The following is a 19,429-nucleotide window of genomic DNA, read 5'->3' as shown; positions in this document are numbered from 1 at the left end:
CCCTCTGGATCTTCCAAATCCTTGAGGTCCCTCCCAACCCCCAGCAGTGGAGGATTCTAGGATTCCGTGAATGCCTCCTTTTGGCACAGTCATCTTTGGGGTTTTCCCTGCCTGGAATTTGTATTCCTCTTTCCCGGAGCAAAGATAAAGATCTTTTATTGTATTAAGGCTTTAGGCAGGTCCTGGTCAGACCCCAGAGCCCTCCCAGAGTCACAGTATGATTTCAGTGGGAATGAAATCATTCCTTGGAGCGCCCAGCCCAGCCCTGAGCCATCCCACAGAGGACAAGAGAAATGTGTGCTTTGTGTTCATGGGAAACCCTCAGATGTTCATCCTTTATCTTAGCCTTGCTTCTAATTGCCAAATACCCCTTTTTCCCCCCAAAACCAAGCCACTAAAGCCTCTTTCCCTGTGTTTTCCCTGCTGCAGGCCAATGGACACAGCTTTGTACACCTGGAACACGAGAAGGCTGTGCTCCTACTGAAGAGTTTCCAGAACACAGTAGACTTAGTTATCCAACGTGAGCTTACTGTCTAAATATTTTTTTATAAATAGTAAATATGTCTAGCCAGATCTAATGTTCAAACAGATTTATACATAGGAAACCAATTTTTTGCCAATTGCTGGACCAATGGCAAACAGTAGTGCCAAATGTATAATACTCTATGTTAGTACCAATCATCGGGAGAAAATATAAGAATTAACTCTATAAATATATTGTTCATGTGGCTCCGTATTAGTTTTACTTGTCAGCCTCTGGCTGTGCATTGGTGCGTTTTTTTAACCAAGTTCCTTCTTAAAAGTCAATTTCATATGATTTCAAAACACAGAAGCACATACAAATCCTTTAGGAATTCTGCTGTCCATCAGAAACACTGCCTCAAAGTTGTATATGCCTTTATAAAGATGAAATATATTAACCTGTACTTCCCATGAAATATTTCTATCATGTCGCATACGAAAGTATAGAGAAGAAAATATTTTCATAAACACCTCAAAGAAAGTATATATTAAATTAAATTTAATAATGTTCATTTATTTTCAATGCAAAGATATTCTATGCCTTATGAAAATACCTGTACATATGCCGTGTGTATAGCTGGCTCCGTAGGGATCAGGAACAATTCACTATACAGGGTGAGAGACTTCTCCAATTGTAACTCTGGGACCTCGGGACAAGGAACCCACATGGGAATGGGATAACTCCCTCTGGAATGGGATAACTCCCTCTGGAATGGGTGAACTCCCTCTGGAATGGGCCAGGTTGGACGGGGCTTGGAGTAGCCTGGGCCAGTGGAAGGCGTCCCTGCCCATGGCAGGGGTTAAACAAGATGAGCTCCAAGGTCCCTCCCAACCCAGCCCATTCCATGGTTCTATGATTCCAACTCCCTCTGGAATGGGTTAACTCCCTCTGGAATGAGTTAACTCCCTTTGCTTTGGCTCTTCCCTCGATTCCATGTGCACACACTACAGGAGAACACCGAGGACAGGCAGGTTTGGCTCACGGATGGAGGAAGGTTGTGATGGTGGCAGTAAAACTCCTTTTGTTGCTGCTAATTTTACGCTTTAATTTTTCATTTCAGATTGCCCATTTACATTGTTGTGTATTTTCCCCCCTGCTCCAGGCCCTGACGGGCCCTGCTCGGGATATTCCCGTGGGTGAGGCTTTCTGGGATCCTTGATTGGAGTCCTTGAGAGGGATGGGCACAGGTGTCAGAGCTGACACATCCCAGGGAGCAGCAGGTGCCCCTGAGCCAGCCTGGGAGGAGCATTCCCAGCACAGGGTCAGTGGGACAAGCCCTGGTGTCCAGGTCCTGGGGCTGTTCCCAACGGGGAATCCCAAACCCCAGACCATGCCCAGCTGTTGCTGCTTCTGGGGTTCCGGGGTCCAGCTTGGGTATCCCTGACAGCAATATGGGAAAAGCCAGGGAAAGCCCCCTGCAGGTGTTTTTAGGGGATCCCACTGCCCTTGAGCAATGGCCAGGGGCTGAGGGACAGCCGGCTCCGGGATCACCGGCACCATTCCCACCCAAATCCCACATCCAAGGGTGCAGCCACAGCCCACGGACACGCCCAGGGATGTTCCACTTCTCTAAGAATTCCCAAACCTTCCCTCTCTGCCTGTGGGACCTGGGGAGCTGCAGACACAGGGAAGCCTCCAGGACCTTCCACTCCTAATAATTTCCCATTTTCCCAGTGCCAGCTCACAGTTCCTACCCAGGTGATGGCAAACCAGGAGAGTTCTCAGCCAGTTGTTCCCAACAGCGACCATTTAACATCCTCGAATCCGGTTTCATGTTATCCAAGGTATTTTTTAACACATCCATGTCTGCATCTGTGTTTGGTGGCAGTGCCAGCCCTGGGAGGGGACAGGGGGCTCCACGCAGGAAGCAGGCAGGACAAGGCTGAGGGTGAATGGGGCAGCTGAGAGCAGAGCCAAGGAAATCCAGGAAAAATCTGAGTAGGAAATGCCCAGGAGGTTGGTTTGCTCTTGGTAGTGAGCACTTGGAGTATAAAGATGTTGCTTGGTTAAAGCCCTTTCCAGTGCCTAAAGGGGCTCCAGAAGAGCTGGAGAGGGACTGGGGACAGGGGATGGAGGGACAGGACACAGGGAATGGCTTCCCAGTGCCAGAGGGCAGGGATGGATGGGATATTGGGAAGGAATTCCTGGCTGGGAGGGAGGTGAGGCCCTGGCACAGGGTGCCCAGAGCAGCTGGGGCTGCCCCTGGATCCCTGGCAGTGCCCAAGGCCAGGCTGGACATTGGGGCTTGGAGCAGCCTGGGACAGTGGGAGGGGTCCCAGCCCATGGCAGGGGTGGCACTGGATGGGCTTTGAGGTTCCTCCCACCCAGCCCATTCTGGGATCCTGTGAACCTTCTCTGCTGTAATTTAGCATTGAATTGTTATGCAAGCAGAAATGCTTCTGTACAGACTGTGTACATAGCTCTGAGGGGACTGCAAGGACAGGGAATGCAAAACCAGGAGAAACGAACCCCACACATCGGGATCAGCTGAGTGCAGCTGTCAGGGAGGCCCTGGCTCCTAGGGGGGATCAGGGGGTTTATTCCAGGGAGCTGCCTGTGGATGAGGGATGGGAATGGGGCTGTGCTGCCCTTCAGCTCAGCCCTGCTGGGCCTCAGGGGCTCCGTGACCCCCGGCCAGGCAGGGCCTGTCCCACCGCAGCAGGGTTGGGGACAGGTCCCACACAAAGGCACAGGGGGTGACAGAGCTGCGGGGTCACCACCCACCGTGGCAGGGTTTGGACATAGATAAACACAGCAAGTCCCACCTCAGCACAGGCAGAACTTCTTCCCATGGAGGTGGCAGAGCCCTGAACAGCTGCCCAGGACGGGCGTGGGGTTTCCCTCTTTGGAGACGTCCCAAACCCACCTGGATGGGTTGGACTGGATGCTCTGCAGAGGTCCCTCCCAGCGTGTGATTCTGTGAACTGGTGGGATTTCACAGTTAGAATTTCCAAAGGAAACTGGGGATGTTGTGTGCAGCTGGAGCTCCCTGCCCGCGCCCTGTCCCTCCCCGTTCCCCGTGGAAGCGCACAGAGCCTGGCGGCGTTCCCGGCAGGCAGGGCAGGGCCATCCCATCCCGCGCCCATACAACTTTCCGGGCAGTAGTTTGGATAGGATACGGATCCGTGGATGCAGATCCATGGGGAGCTGGCCTGGCCCCGGAGCCACGGGCGGGCACAGCCGTGGTGGCAGCGGGGCCAGGCACGCGGGGCACCACCACCACCACCCAATCCCAAAGGCACCATTTGCAAATCGCGGAATTTCAAACCAAAAAAAACCAAAAAACACAAAAAAACCACCCAAAAAGCTTTTTGCCAATCCTCTCCCTGGCTGCTTCCAGCTGATTTAGTGGAAGTGGCTGACTGACTCCATGGCCTTTCTGTGTCTCTCTCTTGGGTGGCGGTGGCCGTGTCCCTTCCCTCCCTCCCTCCCCTTCCCCGGGCAGGGCACTCGCTCATCACTTCGGTTTTCTACCTGTGAGTACTGTATCCAGTTCAGAACCAACAGCTTCCTTTAGTAAAGATTTTACCATTTTATAAAAGACATGTTTAATTATGATGGAGATGGCTGTATTGTAATTAATATTTTGAGATAATTGTGATTTTGAGCTTAAATTATATACAGAAATGGTCATTTTTGTATGTGTTCAAAGATTGCTATATTCCAGATGACTGTACTTTTCAGTTAAATTCCAGTATCCATGTAAATAAAGCTGAATGAGGAAATATTTACTACTTTATTAACATAGATTGTGAATGTACTTCATGTTTTTTGCAGTATAAAGACTTACTGAACTTGAAAGCTGCTTCATTTTATGTGCAAAAAGGTACTTCAAAATTCTATTTTAAATCTATTGATTGAGTGCAATCAGCTCCTGTCCCTTGGCACATGCAGGTTGTCCCCTCCCCGTGCCCTGGAGGGCCTGGCCCGTGCGTGTGGGGTTGCTGCATTTTGCAGATGCTTCTGTGCAGAGGGAGCCCAGGGACTGAACCGACGCTGTGCAGTGCAGCAGAGCCATTTTCGGCTTTGCTGTACCCACCTTTTTCAGTATTTCAGAAAAAAAAAAGTGTTTTGAATAACATTAAAAAGTCTCTTTATTGTATAAATAATAAAAACGTCACCTTATTGTAAAGGCTTGCGGGTGGTTCTTTTCCTGGCAGAAAGGAGGATGCAGAGGGAGGGGAAGAGGGGGCTGCTCCCCCCATCCCGCTGGGAATGAGCCTGGAAAATTGGGCAACTCCCAAGTGGGACTGCCCTGGTCCAGCTGCAGCCACTGGGAGGCATCAAATATGGGAAGGGAGTGATGGAAATGGGGAAGAAAACTCAGGGGTGGCTGCTTTGGGGGCAAATGTATAGAAGGACAAATGTATGGAAACAAAAGGGGGCAGGGGGTGAGGGCAGCAGCAGTTCCATCATCCAAGGAGCTGCAGAAGTGCCCCTGGAGCTCCAGCTGGCACACAGGCACTGCCACGTATTTCCCACAGGACCGATCCTGTCCTTCCCATTCCTGCTCCCCCAAACCCTTTCCCAGACAGGTCAGTGCCTCCCATTTCCCTCCCAGCCAGGACCAGGTTCTGGTCCCCTCCTTGGGGACCACGGGCAGGTGCAGCTGGGCCTGAGCCCCCTGAGCCATCCCTGCTGCAGCTGGAACGCAACTCCCACACCTGGAGAGCTGAGGGTGAGCGCAGTGTGCTTTTTCATCTGGACACATTCAAAACCGGGGAATTTTACTGTGGAACTGTATTAAATCCTGCTGTGCTACAGACCCTCCCTCCAGGGCTGTGTCCAGGTCTGCAAGAGAGACCCTGAGGGGCTGGAGCGTGTCCAGGGCAGGGAACGGAGCTGGGAAAGGGGCTGGAGCCCCAGGAGAGGCTGAGGGAGCTGGGAAGGGGCTGGAGCCCCAGGAGAGGCTGAGGGAGCTGGGAAAGGGGCTGGAGCCCCAGGAGAATTCCTGAGGGAGCTGGGAAGGGGCTGGAGCCCCAGGAGAGGCTGAGGGAGCTGGGAAAGGGGCTCAGGCTGGAGCAAAGGAGGCTCAGGGGGGACCTTGTGGCTCTGCACAAGTCCCTGACAGGAGGGGGCAGCCGGGGGGGTCGGGCTCTGCTGGCAGGGAACAGGGACAGGAGGAGAGGGAACGGCCTCAGGCTGGGCCAGGGCAGGCTCAGGGTGGACATCAGCAGGAATTTCTCCATGCTAGGGGTTTTCAGGCACTGGAAGGTGATGGAGTCCCCACCCACAGGGCAGCACTATTACATTAAAGGTATCACCTACAGGACAGTTGGAAGTGTGTTTGAACAAGAGAAGTTCCCAGTGTTCCTGTCTACAAAGCTCAGTTACAGCTTGAAGGACCCAGAGCAGACATCCAAGGGGAACATTTATTGTCTCGCTGCAGCTGCCACCACCAGCCCCATTCTCACCCCTGGGGCACCTCTCACCACCTCACAGCTCCAGTACTCGACTACACTCGCACCGGGGGCAGTTCTGGGGACAGCAATGAAACAAGATAAAAAAGGGATACAAAAACCACAGTGTTCCCTTCTGCCTTTGGCCCCAACGTTCTGATGGTGCCAACTCTCTTCGACCCCAGCTCAGCTGCAGGAAGCACCATGGCTGTGCTGAAGGCAGCTTTCCATGCTGTCCTTTATCACAAACAGTGTAAACAGGGTGTGGGACGCTGAAACCCCTGCTGGAACATGCAGCGGGCAGGGAATGTTTCACAGGTTGGGTTCTTAACACTGCAACAAAGGCTCGTGGCCGGGCAGGCTCCCAGCCAGGAGCAGGAGGAGGATGGAGGAGGATGGAGGCAGCAGAGCCCAGGGGTGCTGGTGGGACAGGGATACCTGGATTGTCCTGTGGTGCCCAGGCGGGAATGCGGCTCTGCAGGTATTCCAGCAGTGCAGCCGTGCCCTCGGCCAGGCTCAGGTGGCAGGGCCAGGCCAGGGCCCAGGGCTCAGGTGGGAATGCCCAGGGCTCAGGTGGGAATGCGGCTCCGCAGGTATTCCAGCACAGCAGCCGTACCCTTGGCCAGGACGGCGGCGCGGGGCGTACGGAACGGGTTCCCTTCCAGCAGCAGGCTCCTGCAAACAGGGATTAGTTACTGGGATAAAAACTCCTGTACCCACGCACTCATCCACTGCATACAGATTTCTGAGGCCTTTGAAATTCCTGAGTAATGCCTCTGCTGTCCTGCTGAAGGAGTTTGGGTCTCTGCTTCCCTCGTTCACAGCAGCTCAGCTTTGGAGACAGCTGAATTTTAATTTACGCTGATAAATCAGTGGGGGTGTAGCACACACCCCACTCCTTCAGCCTCTACCAGGAGGAGTGAGAAAAGAACTCTGGAATATAGAAACAGAATGCCAGAGTGGCTCAGGCTGGAAGGGAGCAGTGGGGTCAGCTGATCCAACCTCTCTGCTCAACGGGCGGTGCACCAGCAGCGTGACTGGGAGCACAGGAAATGTGACGCCCCCAAAGCTCCACCACGAGCTTCACACAACCAACAGACCCTCAACATCAGCTTTAAATGATGAAACAACTCCTCCAATTCCCTGCAATACTGAGAAATTAGGGAAGAAATTATGGAAGAAACTGCCCTGTTCTACAAATGCTCAGAGTGACCGTTTTTGGGCAAACCCAATGCCCTGCCAACGGGTGCTTTTTCCCCTAGCAAACATTCCCTGAAGAATCCATACAGAACACGTGTTTATAACCAGGCCCCCATGACCCCACACACCTGAGGTTCTCACAGTTGCCCAGCTCTGGGGGCACCTGGAGGAGGTCATTGTTCTGCAGGTCCAGCGTTCCCAGCTTGTCCATCTCCTTCAGCTGCACAGGGTCGATGGATCCCACCTGGTTGTTGCTGAGCAGGATGGTCTCCAGGGCTGGCAGGTGATAGAGGACACTGGGGAACACCTTAAATCTTCAGGAAGACAAAGGAGGGATGGTCAGAAACAGGGCATTCAAAACAGGAGCCCCCAGCTGGTTGAAGTGGCTCCTGGTTCTCACACCACAGGAAAATTGTGTCAAATTGAGCCCAGCTCTTTTTATTGTTGTATTAAAAAAACCTACAGTTGCTCACCTATTAAAAGCAAGATTTATTGTGTGCAGCCTTTTCAGTGCCTCCATCCCCTCGGGCAAGGCTGTCAGAACATTGTTCCTGTTATCAAAGGAAGAGACGAAACAACAATCACTAAACTTAGTTGGGGTTTTGGCTGAGAACCCCCAGGACAGAACATATTGATCATGCTGATCAGCTACACAGTCTGGGGCCAGTTTCCTGCCCCATAACGGGGGCAGGAGCATGCCATGGATTCTCATTTCTGCCAGGAAGACACTCAGAGCCTGTCCTCTAAAGATTCCCAAGCACCCACCAACTCCACAAACGTGCCTGAAATTCAGCTCCTTGTTCCCAGAGGAAAGCTTATCAAAGTACACAGATCCTGGAGCCAAAGTGAATCAGTCAGGCCACTCTAAACCTCCCCAAAATCCATGCACTGAGCTAGTCCTGATCTAAACAATGCTGGGAGCATTTCTCAGGAGTCAGAGGAGGCAAGGTGACAACAAGGAACCAGCTCTTGCCTCTGTTTCCGGCAGTGCAACAAAATCTGCACCTTCCCCATACTAACTCCCAGGATTTTCTGGTGTGGTTTTCTCCTGGGGGGTGGTGGGAGTGTTTTGAAGTAGCAACATCTCAGAACCCTTTCCTGACTGAGGCAGGATCTCTCCTCCAACAAGTCTCAGAACCGGTCCATTGCTTTTTAAGCAAGGCCCAAATTTAGGCCACGTCCTATTCTGGCTCTGCCATGGAGGCATTTTGGGAGTGAGAGATGATTTCAGTGCTGCCATCCCACTGGAACAGATGGCTGGCGTAGGGAGGCAGGGAAAGAAGATCCCAGGGAAGGAAGTGCAACACACATCACCAACCTGAGATCCAAATGTGTCAGTTTATGGAGCAGGCACAGCTCCGAGGAAACGGAGGAGATCTTGTTGAAGCCCAGGCTGACATCACAAACTGAGTCCTTCAGCTCCACAAGCCTGAAGCACAAAAGGAAGATGCTTCCATTATGGAAGCTCAGGGCTGCATTCTCAGTTACTACCCCCAGTTTATTCCACAAATCAAGGACATGTTGTGTTTCTTGGCTTTTCTGAAGGGATTTTGGGAAGACCATGGGATGCCACCTGTGGGAGCTGCTGTTCCTCCAGCCTTACACTTGGGGTAAGGCAAAGCTCAAATCGTTTATCTACACTTATCAGACTGCACTTTCTCTCACTGATTTCTCTCACAGATGATGCAACCAAAGCCTCCTCAGTAAATGCAGTCAGCAGCTATTGCAGAGACCATAGCACAGGTGACATCACTGCCACCTCCTGCCCTGGAGATGTTTTAACACAGACTTTACCCACCTTCTTCTGCAGCCAAAAAAACCTGACAGAAATTCCTATTTTTTCCCCATCTTTTGTTTCTGCTCATTGTTGTGCTGTTACAAATTGCAGGAGTATCTGCTGCATCTATTGTATTAACATGCTTTGGTGTAAAGGTTTTAACAGCTCAAGAAGTTCCCTGCTGAGTCCCTCAAACAGAATCTCTGGTTTAGCCCTAAAACAAAAAGCAATTAAATGAGAAGACACTCCTGTCTCTTGTCTGGATCGGCCTGGAATTCTGAGCCAGCTGCACACTCCCCCACACCTATCCCAGGGAAAGCAGCAGCCTCTCACACAAAAAGTGACAAAGCACAGGGTGCACAAGCAGCAGCTCCCAAAACTGAGTCTCTAGAAGCCTTTTTTCCCTCAGGGATTGCACCTCTCCAAGCTGTCTGTGCCAGAGGTTCAATGTTCACCCCACCTGGGAATAAATCACCCCCACAAGGGTGGCGGTGTCCTCAAAAATCAGTGTGGATGATTTTTTGAGCTCCCAGAGACACAGCAACCTCCCTGCTAACACAGAGGGATGATTTCCTCCCAGCAGTGCCAGGGAAAGCTTTTCCTTGGCTGTGGCTGGCAGCGGTGACTGCACAGCCCCCCTGCACACGAGGGTGGCACTGGTGCCTCCTCACGCTCGGGTTTGTGTGCACACAGAGCCTCAACAGCTCAGGGGGAGAAGAGGATGCTGAAACAAAGGCAGAAGAGCAAATCCCAGCTGGGAATGCCCTTCCCAGCAGTACCTGGGGGGGATCTCCCGGAGCTGGTTCTTGCTGAAGTTCACGGTGGCCACGGGATTGGTGCCCACGGCATCGAACACGGCAGCGGGGATCTCGGCAGCCTGCTTGTCACTGGGACAGAAGTGACACCAATTAACCACCGCCTGCTAATTAACAGTGCGTTTCTGCCTTCTTTTAGAGAAAATTAGGAGTAGAACACACAGGTAACAGCTGCAGAAAGCTCCCACCACTGCCCCATGTCCACAGTGTCACCAAACAGGACTTTTTTCCCTTTCCCAACCATTCCAGGTCCATCTAAGGAATAACTGAGCAGGCAGTCCCCTACTACAAGATGTTCTGGGACTTAGTGAAAATCATAAAGAGTTTCAAAGGTACTAAAAGCACCTGCTGGGATTCAGCACTTCAGTGAGTTATTGCAGGATATTTGATAATACAAAAAATAGTTCCAACCCCACAATCCAAATCTGCCTATTCCCAAGCACAGGAATTAAAGGGGGAAATGCTCCCATGCAGCAGGGTTTGGGGACAGCTTGGTGTATAATGAAGGTGGGGAAAAAACCCACAAGCATGAAACAGGACAGTGTTCTTACAACTTCAGGAATGGGTACTATTCCCAAATACCTGTATTCCAGTAATTTCAGCGTGGTTATGGCGTGGGTGTTGACCATGGACTGGCTGGGAAGAGTCATGGCTGTCACAGGAGCCTCTTCATTGGGACCAGGTCCATCATCTGGGGACACCAGAGGGGTGCAGTGACACAGCTGAGCTGCTCTGAGTGGCCCCAGGCAGCTGCCACCATCCCCCTCTAATCCTGCTCTACTCTGGCTCAACTGAAAACCATCAGATTCGGATTATTTCCATCATTTCCTTATAAAGGGGTTTTTCCATCTTGGATTTGGGGGTTCTTTTAGGGTGTGGGAGGGAGAAGGATTGACCTGGACTTTGCAAAGCAGGGGAGGAAGTACTGGAGATGTGCTGGTGGCAGCTGCTCTGTGAGGCTCTGCTCCATGGGGTAGGGAGCTGGAAACTACAAAAATTCTGAAATTCCCTGAAAAAAGGGAATTCTGACTGGAAATGATGATATAGAGCAGCTTTATCCACACCAGCACATCTGACCACAACTCCAGTTAAAGCATTAGTATTTACCAACCCCCCTCTATGAAGTTCCTTCTGATTACTCCCCACAATCCACATGAAAAAGCTCCTGCACACCTGAAATGGGAATTCCCACCCAGCTGAGCAGGGCGAGTCCAACCATTCCATAAATCCAACTTCCACTCCAAGGAATCCAGCAAAACTCTGGAAACTCAGCAGCATCCAGGACTAAAAGCCTACTAACAACTGTGCCCAACCACAAGTAGTTAAGGAAGGGCAAAAGGGGCAGAAAGAAGCTAAAAAGAGAGGAATTTTCCAATTTACATCTCTCCAGAAACAGGAGTGGCACCGTTTTAGCTCCACAGATGCCCTAAGAGGCAGGGGAAAACCACGAGCACTGCTGGACATGCAAGACATGAGTTAATTGTGTTCTCCACAGTGGTATTCCCTGCTGGGAGTTCACCACACTGAGCATTCCATGAACTCCTGTCAAGTTCACAGGGCAGATTTCCACGGAAGAGGATGTCTGGAAGGAATTTTTGAGGCTGATTAATGCTGCCATCCTCTGGCCAGTGCAGAGACCCCCTGGGAAAGGAACACTCACACCACTGGCAAGGGCAGCTGAGCCATCTATTGAGGCCCCTTCGAAATACAGAGGCCAAACATCCAGAGATTGGGTTTGTAAATGATAATCCTCAATTAAGAATGTTTATTATTCAGTATTAGCTAACAGGATAAGAAAAAGAAACAGAAATATCACAGCAAATTGTTGAGTAAAGGAAATCATTACTGCAGGATAACTGGGGGGACCTGGATTTAAACAACTGCACGTCCTAAATTCTAATTTATTTTAATTTCTTAGAATATTCTCTTTAAAATGCAGCAGAAGAAAGCAACATACCTTGGATTTTGCTTCTCAGGTATTTCAGCAGTTCCTGGGTTCCTTTCTTTAAAAAAGAAACAAAACCCAAGTCACTCAGCAGTGTTTGTGCAGCTGGGGGGACAATTCCAGCACACAGGTGGATCCCACAGCACTCCTGACTAAAAATTTCACTGAAAATCCCACAGCAAAACCCTCCTCCACAGCAAAACCCTCCTCCACAGCAGCCTGGGAACTTGCTTAGCTGGAATTTTATTTATTCCAGCTGAAAATTTCTGATCCTAAAGGACAGCCTCAGGCTCCACTTTTGTAGCTCCTTATGTGAAGAGTTTTGTCACTTCCAAAAGCAAGGAAAAAAGCTCCCATGAGCTTAATTTTCCCTTTAAAAAAGCTCCAGCACAATTTGCTGTGGAGAAGACATCTACAGTTTGTCAGTGAAGCCGACTGCTCATTGTTCTGCTACTTTTTTATGGCCCAAATTATAAACTCTGGGAAAATCACAGCAGTTGGCAGAATTTGCAGGGATTTTTAACAGCTCCAAAGATTTCCCTCAGTCCTCTCACAGCAACTTCCAGTGGTGAGACACAGTTGCCACATGCATAACCTGTGAGTAGTGAAGCCCAATCTCCTCTGGACTGTTTGTTTTAGGGGAAAGGCAGGTTTGGGGTATGATTTTACAGGTTTCAGAACCAGGGACTGACCTAAAGTGCTGGATGTGAATGAACATTTCTCATTCCAGCTGACACAGCCTATGAGACTGGATGAACACAGAGAGATGAAGGGAATGTGGATGCTGGAAAGGAAGGAATTGTCACAAGGAGACAGGCAGGGAGAGGTGGGGCTGTGCTGAGCATGGCAAGGGAAGCCAACAGGGAACAAGCTGGGAAGCTGTGAGGGAAAGGTGAAGGTCAAACTCAAACCTCAGTAACACACACGTGGAGAGGAAAGCAGAGAGCAAGGCAAAGCTCCAAAGCTAAGTGATGGCATGGGAGGTAACAAAAGCACACCAGGATTTAACAGAAATCAACTGGAAATTCATCAAGAACCAGGAATGGGGTTGGGACTGGAGTGAGAGGCCTGAGGAAGAGAAGGTGAGCTGGGCAGGGCTGGAGAAGACAAGAATCTGCTGCTCCACTGCACTCACCCCAGCCCTTTATCTCAGTATCCACCTGCTCCAAGCAGTACCTGGGGAGCCCTAAAGCTCCTCCATCAATTGCTCCTCTAAACCAAGCGTGAAAAATCCAGCCAGGCACAGAAAATTGCAGCCACGTGGATTTACAGTGCCGGTGATGGATCCAGGCAGCACAAATAGAACACGGCCTGACGGACTCCTCGTGCCTGGCCTTTGCTCCAGGTGGCAAATACAGCCCAGCAGTGACAATTCCAGCTGAAGCAGCAAATCCTCAGTAATCCAGGGAATAGCAGGACTCCAGCAGCCCTGACTCAGACTCCTTTCCAGGAGCACTTTGGACAAGTGCTCATTAACTCAGTGCACACTCTGCTCCCTCAGTCAGGCGCATGAGGGTTTCCCCCTCCTGACAGATGTTAGAGATTTCATTGCAACACAGACTTGTCAGTGCTGCTTATTTTTGGAGCATCCCAGAGCTTTAGGAACATTGATTTTACAAGCCTGGCAAAGGCACAGAAGTAGGAATGTACAACACCACTGAGGAGAGGGGCCTGCGAGGGAAGAAATAACAGGGAATTCTGCAGCACGAGCAGTGCCCACGCTCCAGCCTCCCTGCTGCCCTGAGGACTCCTTTTCTCAGGAACAACTCACACCCTCCTTCTGCTGCCTCCCTACAAGAGAAGAGACAACTGAATCCTACATCCTTAATTAAGACAAGATATTAAAGCCCATCCAGTGCCACCCCTGCCATGGGCAGGGACACCTCCCACTGTCCCAGGCTGCTCCCAGTCCCAATGTCCAGCCTGGCCTTGGGCACTGCCAGGGATCCAGGGGCAGCCCCAGCTGCTCTGGGCACCCTGTGCCAGGGCCTGCCCATCCTCCCAGGGAATAATTCCTTCCCAATATCCCATCTATCCCTGCCCCTTGTCCTGTCACTCCATCCCTTGACCAAAGTCCCTCTCCAGCTCTCTTGAAGGCCCTTCAGGCCCTGCAAGGCCACAGTGAGGTCACCCCAAAGCTTCTCCTCTTCAGGCTGAACAATCCCAACTCTCCCAGCAGTGCTGCTCCATCTCTCTGATCATTCTGGTGCCTCCTCTGGACTCTCTCCAGCAGCTCCAGGTCCTTCCTGCACAAATGTTCACACACAACCAAGCCCCAGTGCTTACTTGCAGCAGGTCTCTCCGAATGGTTCTCAAAGGATTTCCCTCCAGTGCCAGGAATTTCAGCTGAGGGAGGTTCCCCAGTGTGTAAGGCAACCTGCAGAGGGAAACAACTGATTCCAAAGCAGCTCCAAACCAACTGCTAAAGAACGTGCAATGGTTGGTCAGACGGGACTCTGAAGCTCAGGTTCAAAGAAGATTCAGGATCCCAGATTCATTTAAGTTGGAAAAGCCCTCCCAGACCACTGGGTCCAACCTGTGCCTGATGCCCCCTTGTCCCCAGCCCAAAGCACTGAGTGCCACCTCCAGCCCTCCAGGGATGGGCACTCCAAACCTCCCTGGGCAGCCCCTGCCAAGGCCTGGCCACCCTTTCCATGCAGAAATTCCTGCTGATGTCCACTCTGAGCCTCCCCAGCCCAGCCTGAGGCCGTTCCCTCTCCTCCTGTCCCTGTTCCCTGCCAGCAGAGCCCGACCCCCCCGGCTGCCCCCTCCTGTCAGGGACTTGTGCAGAGCCACAAGGTCCCCCCTGAGCCTCCTTTGCTCCAGCCTGAGCCCCTTTCCCAGCTCCCTCAGCCGCTCCTGGGGCTCCAGCCCCTTCCCAGCTCCCTCAGCCTCTCCTGGGGCTCCAGCCCCTTCCCAGCTTCCTCAGGAATTCTCCTGGGGCTCCAGCCCCTTCCCAACTCCCTCAGCCTCTCCTGGGGCTTGACTCTTCCCCAACTCCCTCAGCTGCTCCTCACAGTGCTTCCATGTCATATGTAAGTCACACGCAGAACACAGAACATTTAAGAACTCCCAGTCTGATCACAGCAATCCCACAACATACAGAGGGTTCCTTCATTTTATGACTGAGTCATTCCTTAACTGCCCTTCCCCCAGGAAGGAGGAGCTGCCACCACCCAGCCCCAGCCCAGGTGCCACTATTACCTACTGATGTCATTGTTGGCCAGGTCGAGTCTCTCCAGCTTCTGCAGCACGGTGATCTCCTCAGGCACTGCCTTGATCTTGTTGTCCCTGAGCTCCAGCACGCACAGGGAGCTCAGCTGTTTCAGATTCTCTGCATTCAGGATTTCAATCTGATTCTCGCCAGCATGCAATTCCTATGGGAACAAAGAGCACCACTACTGTGGCCAAATTACTTTATAACTTCTCTCCTAAATCATGACACCAGCAGTCATCAGTATGATGATGTGTTTTTTCTCTGTAGTTACAAAGAAAAAAACGATAATGAACAAAGTGAATTTATCCAGAAAACGTTCCCAGAGATAAAAAATAACTGTTGCAGGCAATATTAGATCCAGCTTTCAGCCATTCCTCTCCTAAATACTTTTTATTTTCCAAATCTGGAAAGTTGTGCAAACTCATCTTTCAAAAGGCTGAACAATGAGGACACTAAGAGAAGTTGCACGTGGGGATGCATTAAACAGAGTTCTAAGCACAGAGTTGCCATCTGGTTCTGATCACAGCACCTCACAGAAGCTTGTGTTCAAAGTAACTGTCACTATTTCAAAGTTCACAGCAAATGCATCTCCAGCAGAGCAGCCATTCCCAGCTCACCTTCAGCAACTTGCAGGAGGGAAACTCTGGCAAGGAACGCAGTTTGTTTTTCCTCAGGTAAAGCTGCTCCAGGGATGCCATGGTTGCTAGTTTAGAAGGTACTGTTTCCAGGTAATTTTTGGTACAGTCCAGCTGTCTCAAGCCTGTGGAGTTAAACATGCAGTGACAGAAAGAGGAGAAAATAAAAATACCTTTCTACAGCAGCATAATTATCCTGGGGTTTAATTTGAAATAAAGGCAACAACATTTTGCCAACAACTCTGATTTTCTTGAGAAAACAGTAACTCCTCAAGGATGTATTTTAAAACCCTGTACTGTATTGCTGAACATAAGCACAGCACTGGCTGTTTGGCATTTAGTAACTCGAGGAAAGTGATTTACTTTTCATGGCACTGAGATCTGCAGGCAGCTCCTTGAGCTGGTTACAGGCCAAATTGAGCCGCACCAAGTTCACCAGCAGAGCACAACTGGTGGGAATGGCTGTGAGCTGGTTGTTGGACACATCCTGCAGATTGAAACAGAGAGAGAGATGAGAGATGTCTGAGAACATCCCAGGAGTGCTGCTAGTGCAAAGTTAATTAGTGGCAGAACAGTAAAATTAGATGGCTGACAACTGGCACAAGTGTGAGAGAAGAAACAATCTCCCAGGGCTGCCAGATCACCGGGGATTTCAGCCTTTTCAGAATACTTGTCAAACCAAGAACAAACTAAAAACAAACCCCACCATGCAATAACTGACATTAGAACAGTCACTGGAATATTCACCAAGTTCTGCCACTGAATCCACAGGATCTTTTAACTGGCAGTGGGGAAACATGGGTAAATCCTTTCCAAACAAAGAAATAGGTTTGAAGTTGTGCTTTACCAGCTCCTCCAAGGTGAGGAGCTGCCCCAGCCTCTCGGGCAGGAGGCTCAGCTCGTTGTGCTGCACCAGGAGGCTCCTCAGACGGGGCAGCTGCAGCAGCTCCTCGGGGAGGCTCCTCAGTTTGTTGTGGCTGGGGTGGAAACATGGAACACAAAGGGAAAGGACGAACACTCAGGAGTTTTTAGGAATGTAACTGCACACAGAACATTTGCATCCCACAGCCTGCTGGTCAGGACACTGCCACCCGTAAGGAAAACCTGGCTCCTGGGAGCAATTAACTATCTTTACTTACTTGGTCAAGAAGACTTTTAATCCTACTCTGAATTTACAACATTCCAGACAGATCCCAGGGTTTTTTTGTTTATGTATTTCTCACATGCATATATGTGGCAGCATAACCTCTCCTTGTGCACAAATTTACAAAATTACCCCAGTAAACAGAAGATTTTGAACCTTCCAGCACAAACAAGATCTACACAGTTATTTACAATGTGCATTATTCATGACTGGAAATATTTTATCCTCAGAACTGCCAGACTGAAGCAAATAAATGCAGATATTTTGTGTATGATCATTCAGAATATCACTGTTTACATCTTCCAAGCAAGTGTGACTTTGAATATCAGTGAAAACAATTTCAACAAATACAAGGCCACCAGTTTTGATCCAAAACTGATAATATAACATAACATAATATACATAGTATATAATATATAATAATACTCTACAGTGAGTAATCTGGAATTAATTTTTTGAAAGAAAGGTTGATGTCCTGCCATCTCTCACTCACACCTGAAAGTCACTGTAGTATTTCTCATGTTTATTCTGTACCATGGCCTTACCTGACATCGAGTTTCTGGAGATTTTCAAGTTGCCCTAAAGCAGAAGGGAGTGATGTCAGTTGATTGTCATGCACCTGGAAAAGAGAGGTTTTAGAATACAGTTACTAATCTGTACCTTGCACAGCTTTTTCCCAGGCCTCCCCACCCTCACAGGGAACAATTCCTCCCCAGGATCCCATCTGTTCCTGTCCTCTGGCAGTGGGAAGCCATTCCCCCTTGTCCTGGCACTCCAGGCCCTTGTGAAAGAATACACCAGGGAAACGGAAAACAAAGATCCAGGACGACGTTTTCCCACTTCCTACGTGGAAGTATTGTCAGAGCACCAAGGGATCCTTGTACTCACATCCAGCATGGTGAGGGCAGGCAGCAGCTGCACATCCTCCGAGAGGCTCTGCAGCTTGTTGGAGGCCAGGATCAGCTTGGTCAGGTCCGTCTGCTCCCACCAGCGATCGGCAGCTCCGAAGGACAGGTTCTGCTGGGCTTCCTCCGGGACGTCCAGGTTAATCCTCCACACGTGCTCGGGCACTGCAGCACAAACACAGGCATCAGCTGAACCCCAAAGGTGTTTGCTGCAAGCTTCCACTATCAGCGTGCTTTCCATAAATAAAATCACAGAGTGGGTTGGAAGGGACCTTAATGATCGTCTAGTTCCAATCATATACAGAGATGGATATATATATGTGGATGTATACATGCATGTGCATGTGTGTACATAAATACATATATACATACAATACACACATCCCTATAGTCACCCTGCAGTCCGTTGTGTTCAAGACACACTTTTGCAGGGCTGACAAGAAGCCGATGGAAACACGCCAGAAACAGACAAAAGTGAGTCGACTGCGAGCAGATGGCGCTCCCCGGGAGCCGCTCCCGCCCCGCCCGGACGCGCTGCCCGCAGCCCGAACCCCGCGGTGTCCCGGGGGGCAGCAGCGCCGGCGAGGTGCGGGGCAGGAGGGCCCCGCGGGCGGGTCCGGCTCACGCACCGTGGGTGAGGCCGCGTCCCGCCAGGTTGAGCTGCCCGCTGCGCCGCGCCAACCGCAGCAGCCCCTGCGGCACAAGCGGCGCCGGCTCGGCCGCCCGCCCGAACCCCGGCCCCGCGCCGCCACCGCCCGCCCGCGCCCGCCGAGCCGCCGCCATCCCCGACACAGCCCGAGCGGGGCCGGGGCCGGGGCCGAGCCGGAGCCGAGCTAGAGCCGCAGCCGGAGCCGAAGCCGCCCGGAGCCGGAGCCGCCCGCCCGCCTCACGGGCGGAGCCGCGCGGGGCCCCGCGGGCGGAGCCGGCCCAGCGTCGGCGCCGCCATTTCCCGCCCCGCGGAGCCGAAATGGAGACCCGGAACGCTCCGAGTGTCCCGGCGGCCAGGCCGGACCGCCCTACTCGGGGTGCTGTACGCGGACACACGAGGAACAGAAAATGAAAAGGCGCTTTTACGTCATTTTTTTTATTTTTTCCTTTCCCCGTTAGCCCAGTTTGCAGTGGCACTGCAGCCTCGTGGGGTGCTGGGGGTGGTTGGGGCTTCATGATCTTCCGGGTCTCTTCTAGCGTCAACAATCTCAGGGTGGTTTGGGTTGGGAGGGACCTTAAAGTCCATCTCATTCTACCCCCAGCCACGGGCAGGGACACCTTCTACTGTCCCAGGCTGCTCCAAGCCCCAATGTCCAACCTGGGGACACTGCCAGGGATCCAGGGCAGGCACAGCTTCTCTGGCAATTCTATTCCAGGGCCTGCCCACCCTCACAGGGAAGGATTTCTCCCCAAAGATCCCATCTGAAGCCGCACATGGAATCAGCCTCGTGTGTGCAGGTCCTACCAGCAGCTCTCAGTGAGAGGAGGATGATGAAAAAGGAATGTCCCATGTTGAATTGTAGCTCCTTTCACTCTCAAACAGCACATTCGTGTTTCAAACACTCTGGTTTCTGAAAAACGCTTCTATGCGTAGATCCACTGGAATTAAAAGTAATTGGTGAAGGTTTAACTACATTAGTCAAGTATGTGATTCAGGAAACTCACTTCAAGCACTTGCTCTTCACTAAGGATACTGGCCTCATTAGTGTTTTACCAGTGTTCTTTAATCCCCCCTTTTTTTTTCTCCTCTCTCAGTGGAGGCAGAAACACCCAGAAAATACTGGATATTTCAACTGATTAGTAAAAAAAGCAGCGGTGCTTAAAAATGGCTTTTATGGACTCAAGAAGGTGAGTGCTCTGTGCCTCAGGGCCCTTGGTAAA

General features: G+C 51.1%; 2 protein-coding genes across 7 annotated transcripts in view; one reads left to right on the top strand and one right to left on the bottom strand.

The window, feature by feature from the left end:
• The window catches only part of LRRC7 (leucine rich repeat containing 7), a 105,782-nt gene extending 103,168 nt beyond the window's left edge, over positions 1-2,614 (top strand). For 4 of the 5 annotated variants that reach the window (XM_048312348.1, XM_048312352.1, XM_048312347.1 and 1 more), the window contains one exon: positions 430-2,614. In XM_048312348.1, coding sequence (XP_048168305.1) covers positions 430-537 — 108 coding nt within the window. In that variant the 3' untranslated portion in view covers positions 538-2,614. The remainder of the gene's footprint in view (positions 1-429) is intronic. The other variant, XM_048312350.1, reaches the window with a different exon arrangement.
• A 3,267-nt stretch (positions 2,615-5,881) lies between these two features.
• Positions 5,882-18,343, bottom strand: LRRC40 (leucine rich repeat containing 40). Of its 2 annotated transcripts, XM_048313264.1 has the most exons (15): positions 18,190-18,343; positions 17,544-17,725; positions 17,201-17,274; positions 16,359-16,488; positions 15,875-15,998; positions 15,494-15,636; positions 14,864-15,036; positions 13,946-14,036; positions 11,672-11,717; positions 10,297-10,405; positions 9,679-9,786; positions 8,441-8,551; positions 7,596-7,673; positions 7,251-7,436; positions 5,882-6,597 (listed from the first exon to the last, which is right to left on the bottom strand). In XM_048313264.1, the coding sequence occupies exons 1-15, from the start codon at positions 18,341-18,343 to the stop codon at positions 6,492-6,494; spliced, it is 1,815 nt and encodes a 604-aa protein (XP_048169221.1). In that variant the 3' UTR covers positions 5,882-6,491. The 2 variants fall into 2 exon arrangements, with proteins under 2 accessions (XP_048169221.1, XP_048169220.1); XM_048313263.1 differs by lacking the exon at positions 18,190-18,343 and having other exon boundaries at positions 17,544-17,949.
• Positions 18,344-19,429: the final 1,086 nt, after the last annotated feature.

Source organism: Corvus hawaiiensis, chromosome 9 (genome assembly GCF_020740725.1).
Source record: "Corvus hawaiiensis isolate bCorHaw1 chromosome 9, bCorHaw1.pri.cur, whole genome shotgun sequence".
Taxonomy (NCBI): Eukaryota; Metazoa; Chordata; class Aves; order Passeriformes; family Corvidae; genus Corvus; species Corvus hawaiiensis.
The sequence above is the reverse complement of the archived record's forward strand: the minus strand, read 5'-3'. Positions and strand labels throughout refer to the sequence as shown.

Coding starts and splice junctions, on each gene's coding strand:
- LRRC40 (XM_048313263.1), bottom strand. CDS start 17,930: ATGTATATATGTATTTATGTACACACATGCACATGCATGTATACATCC. Junction 17,275..17,543: donor CTGCCCTCACCATGCTGGAT/GTGAGTACAAGG, acceptor TCTCTTTTCCAG/GTGCATGACAATCAACTGAC. Junction 14,037..14,863: donor GCCAACAATGACATCAGTAG/GTAATAGTGGCA, acceptor TTCCCTCTGCAG/GTTGCCTTACACACTGGGGA.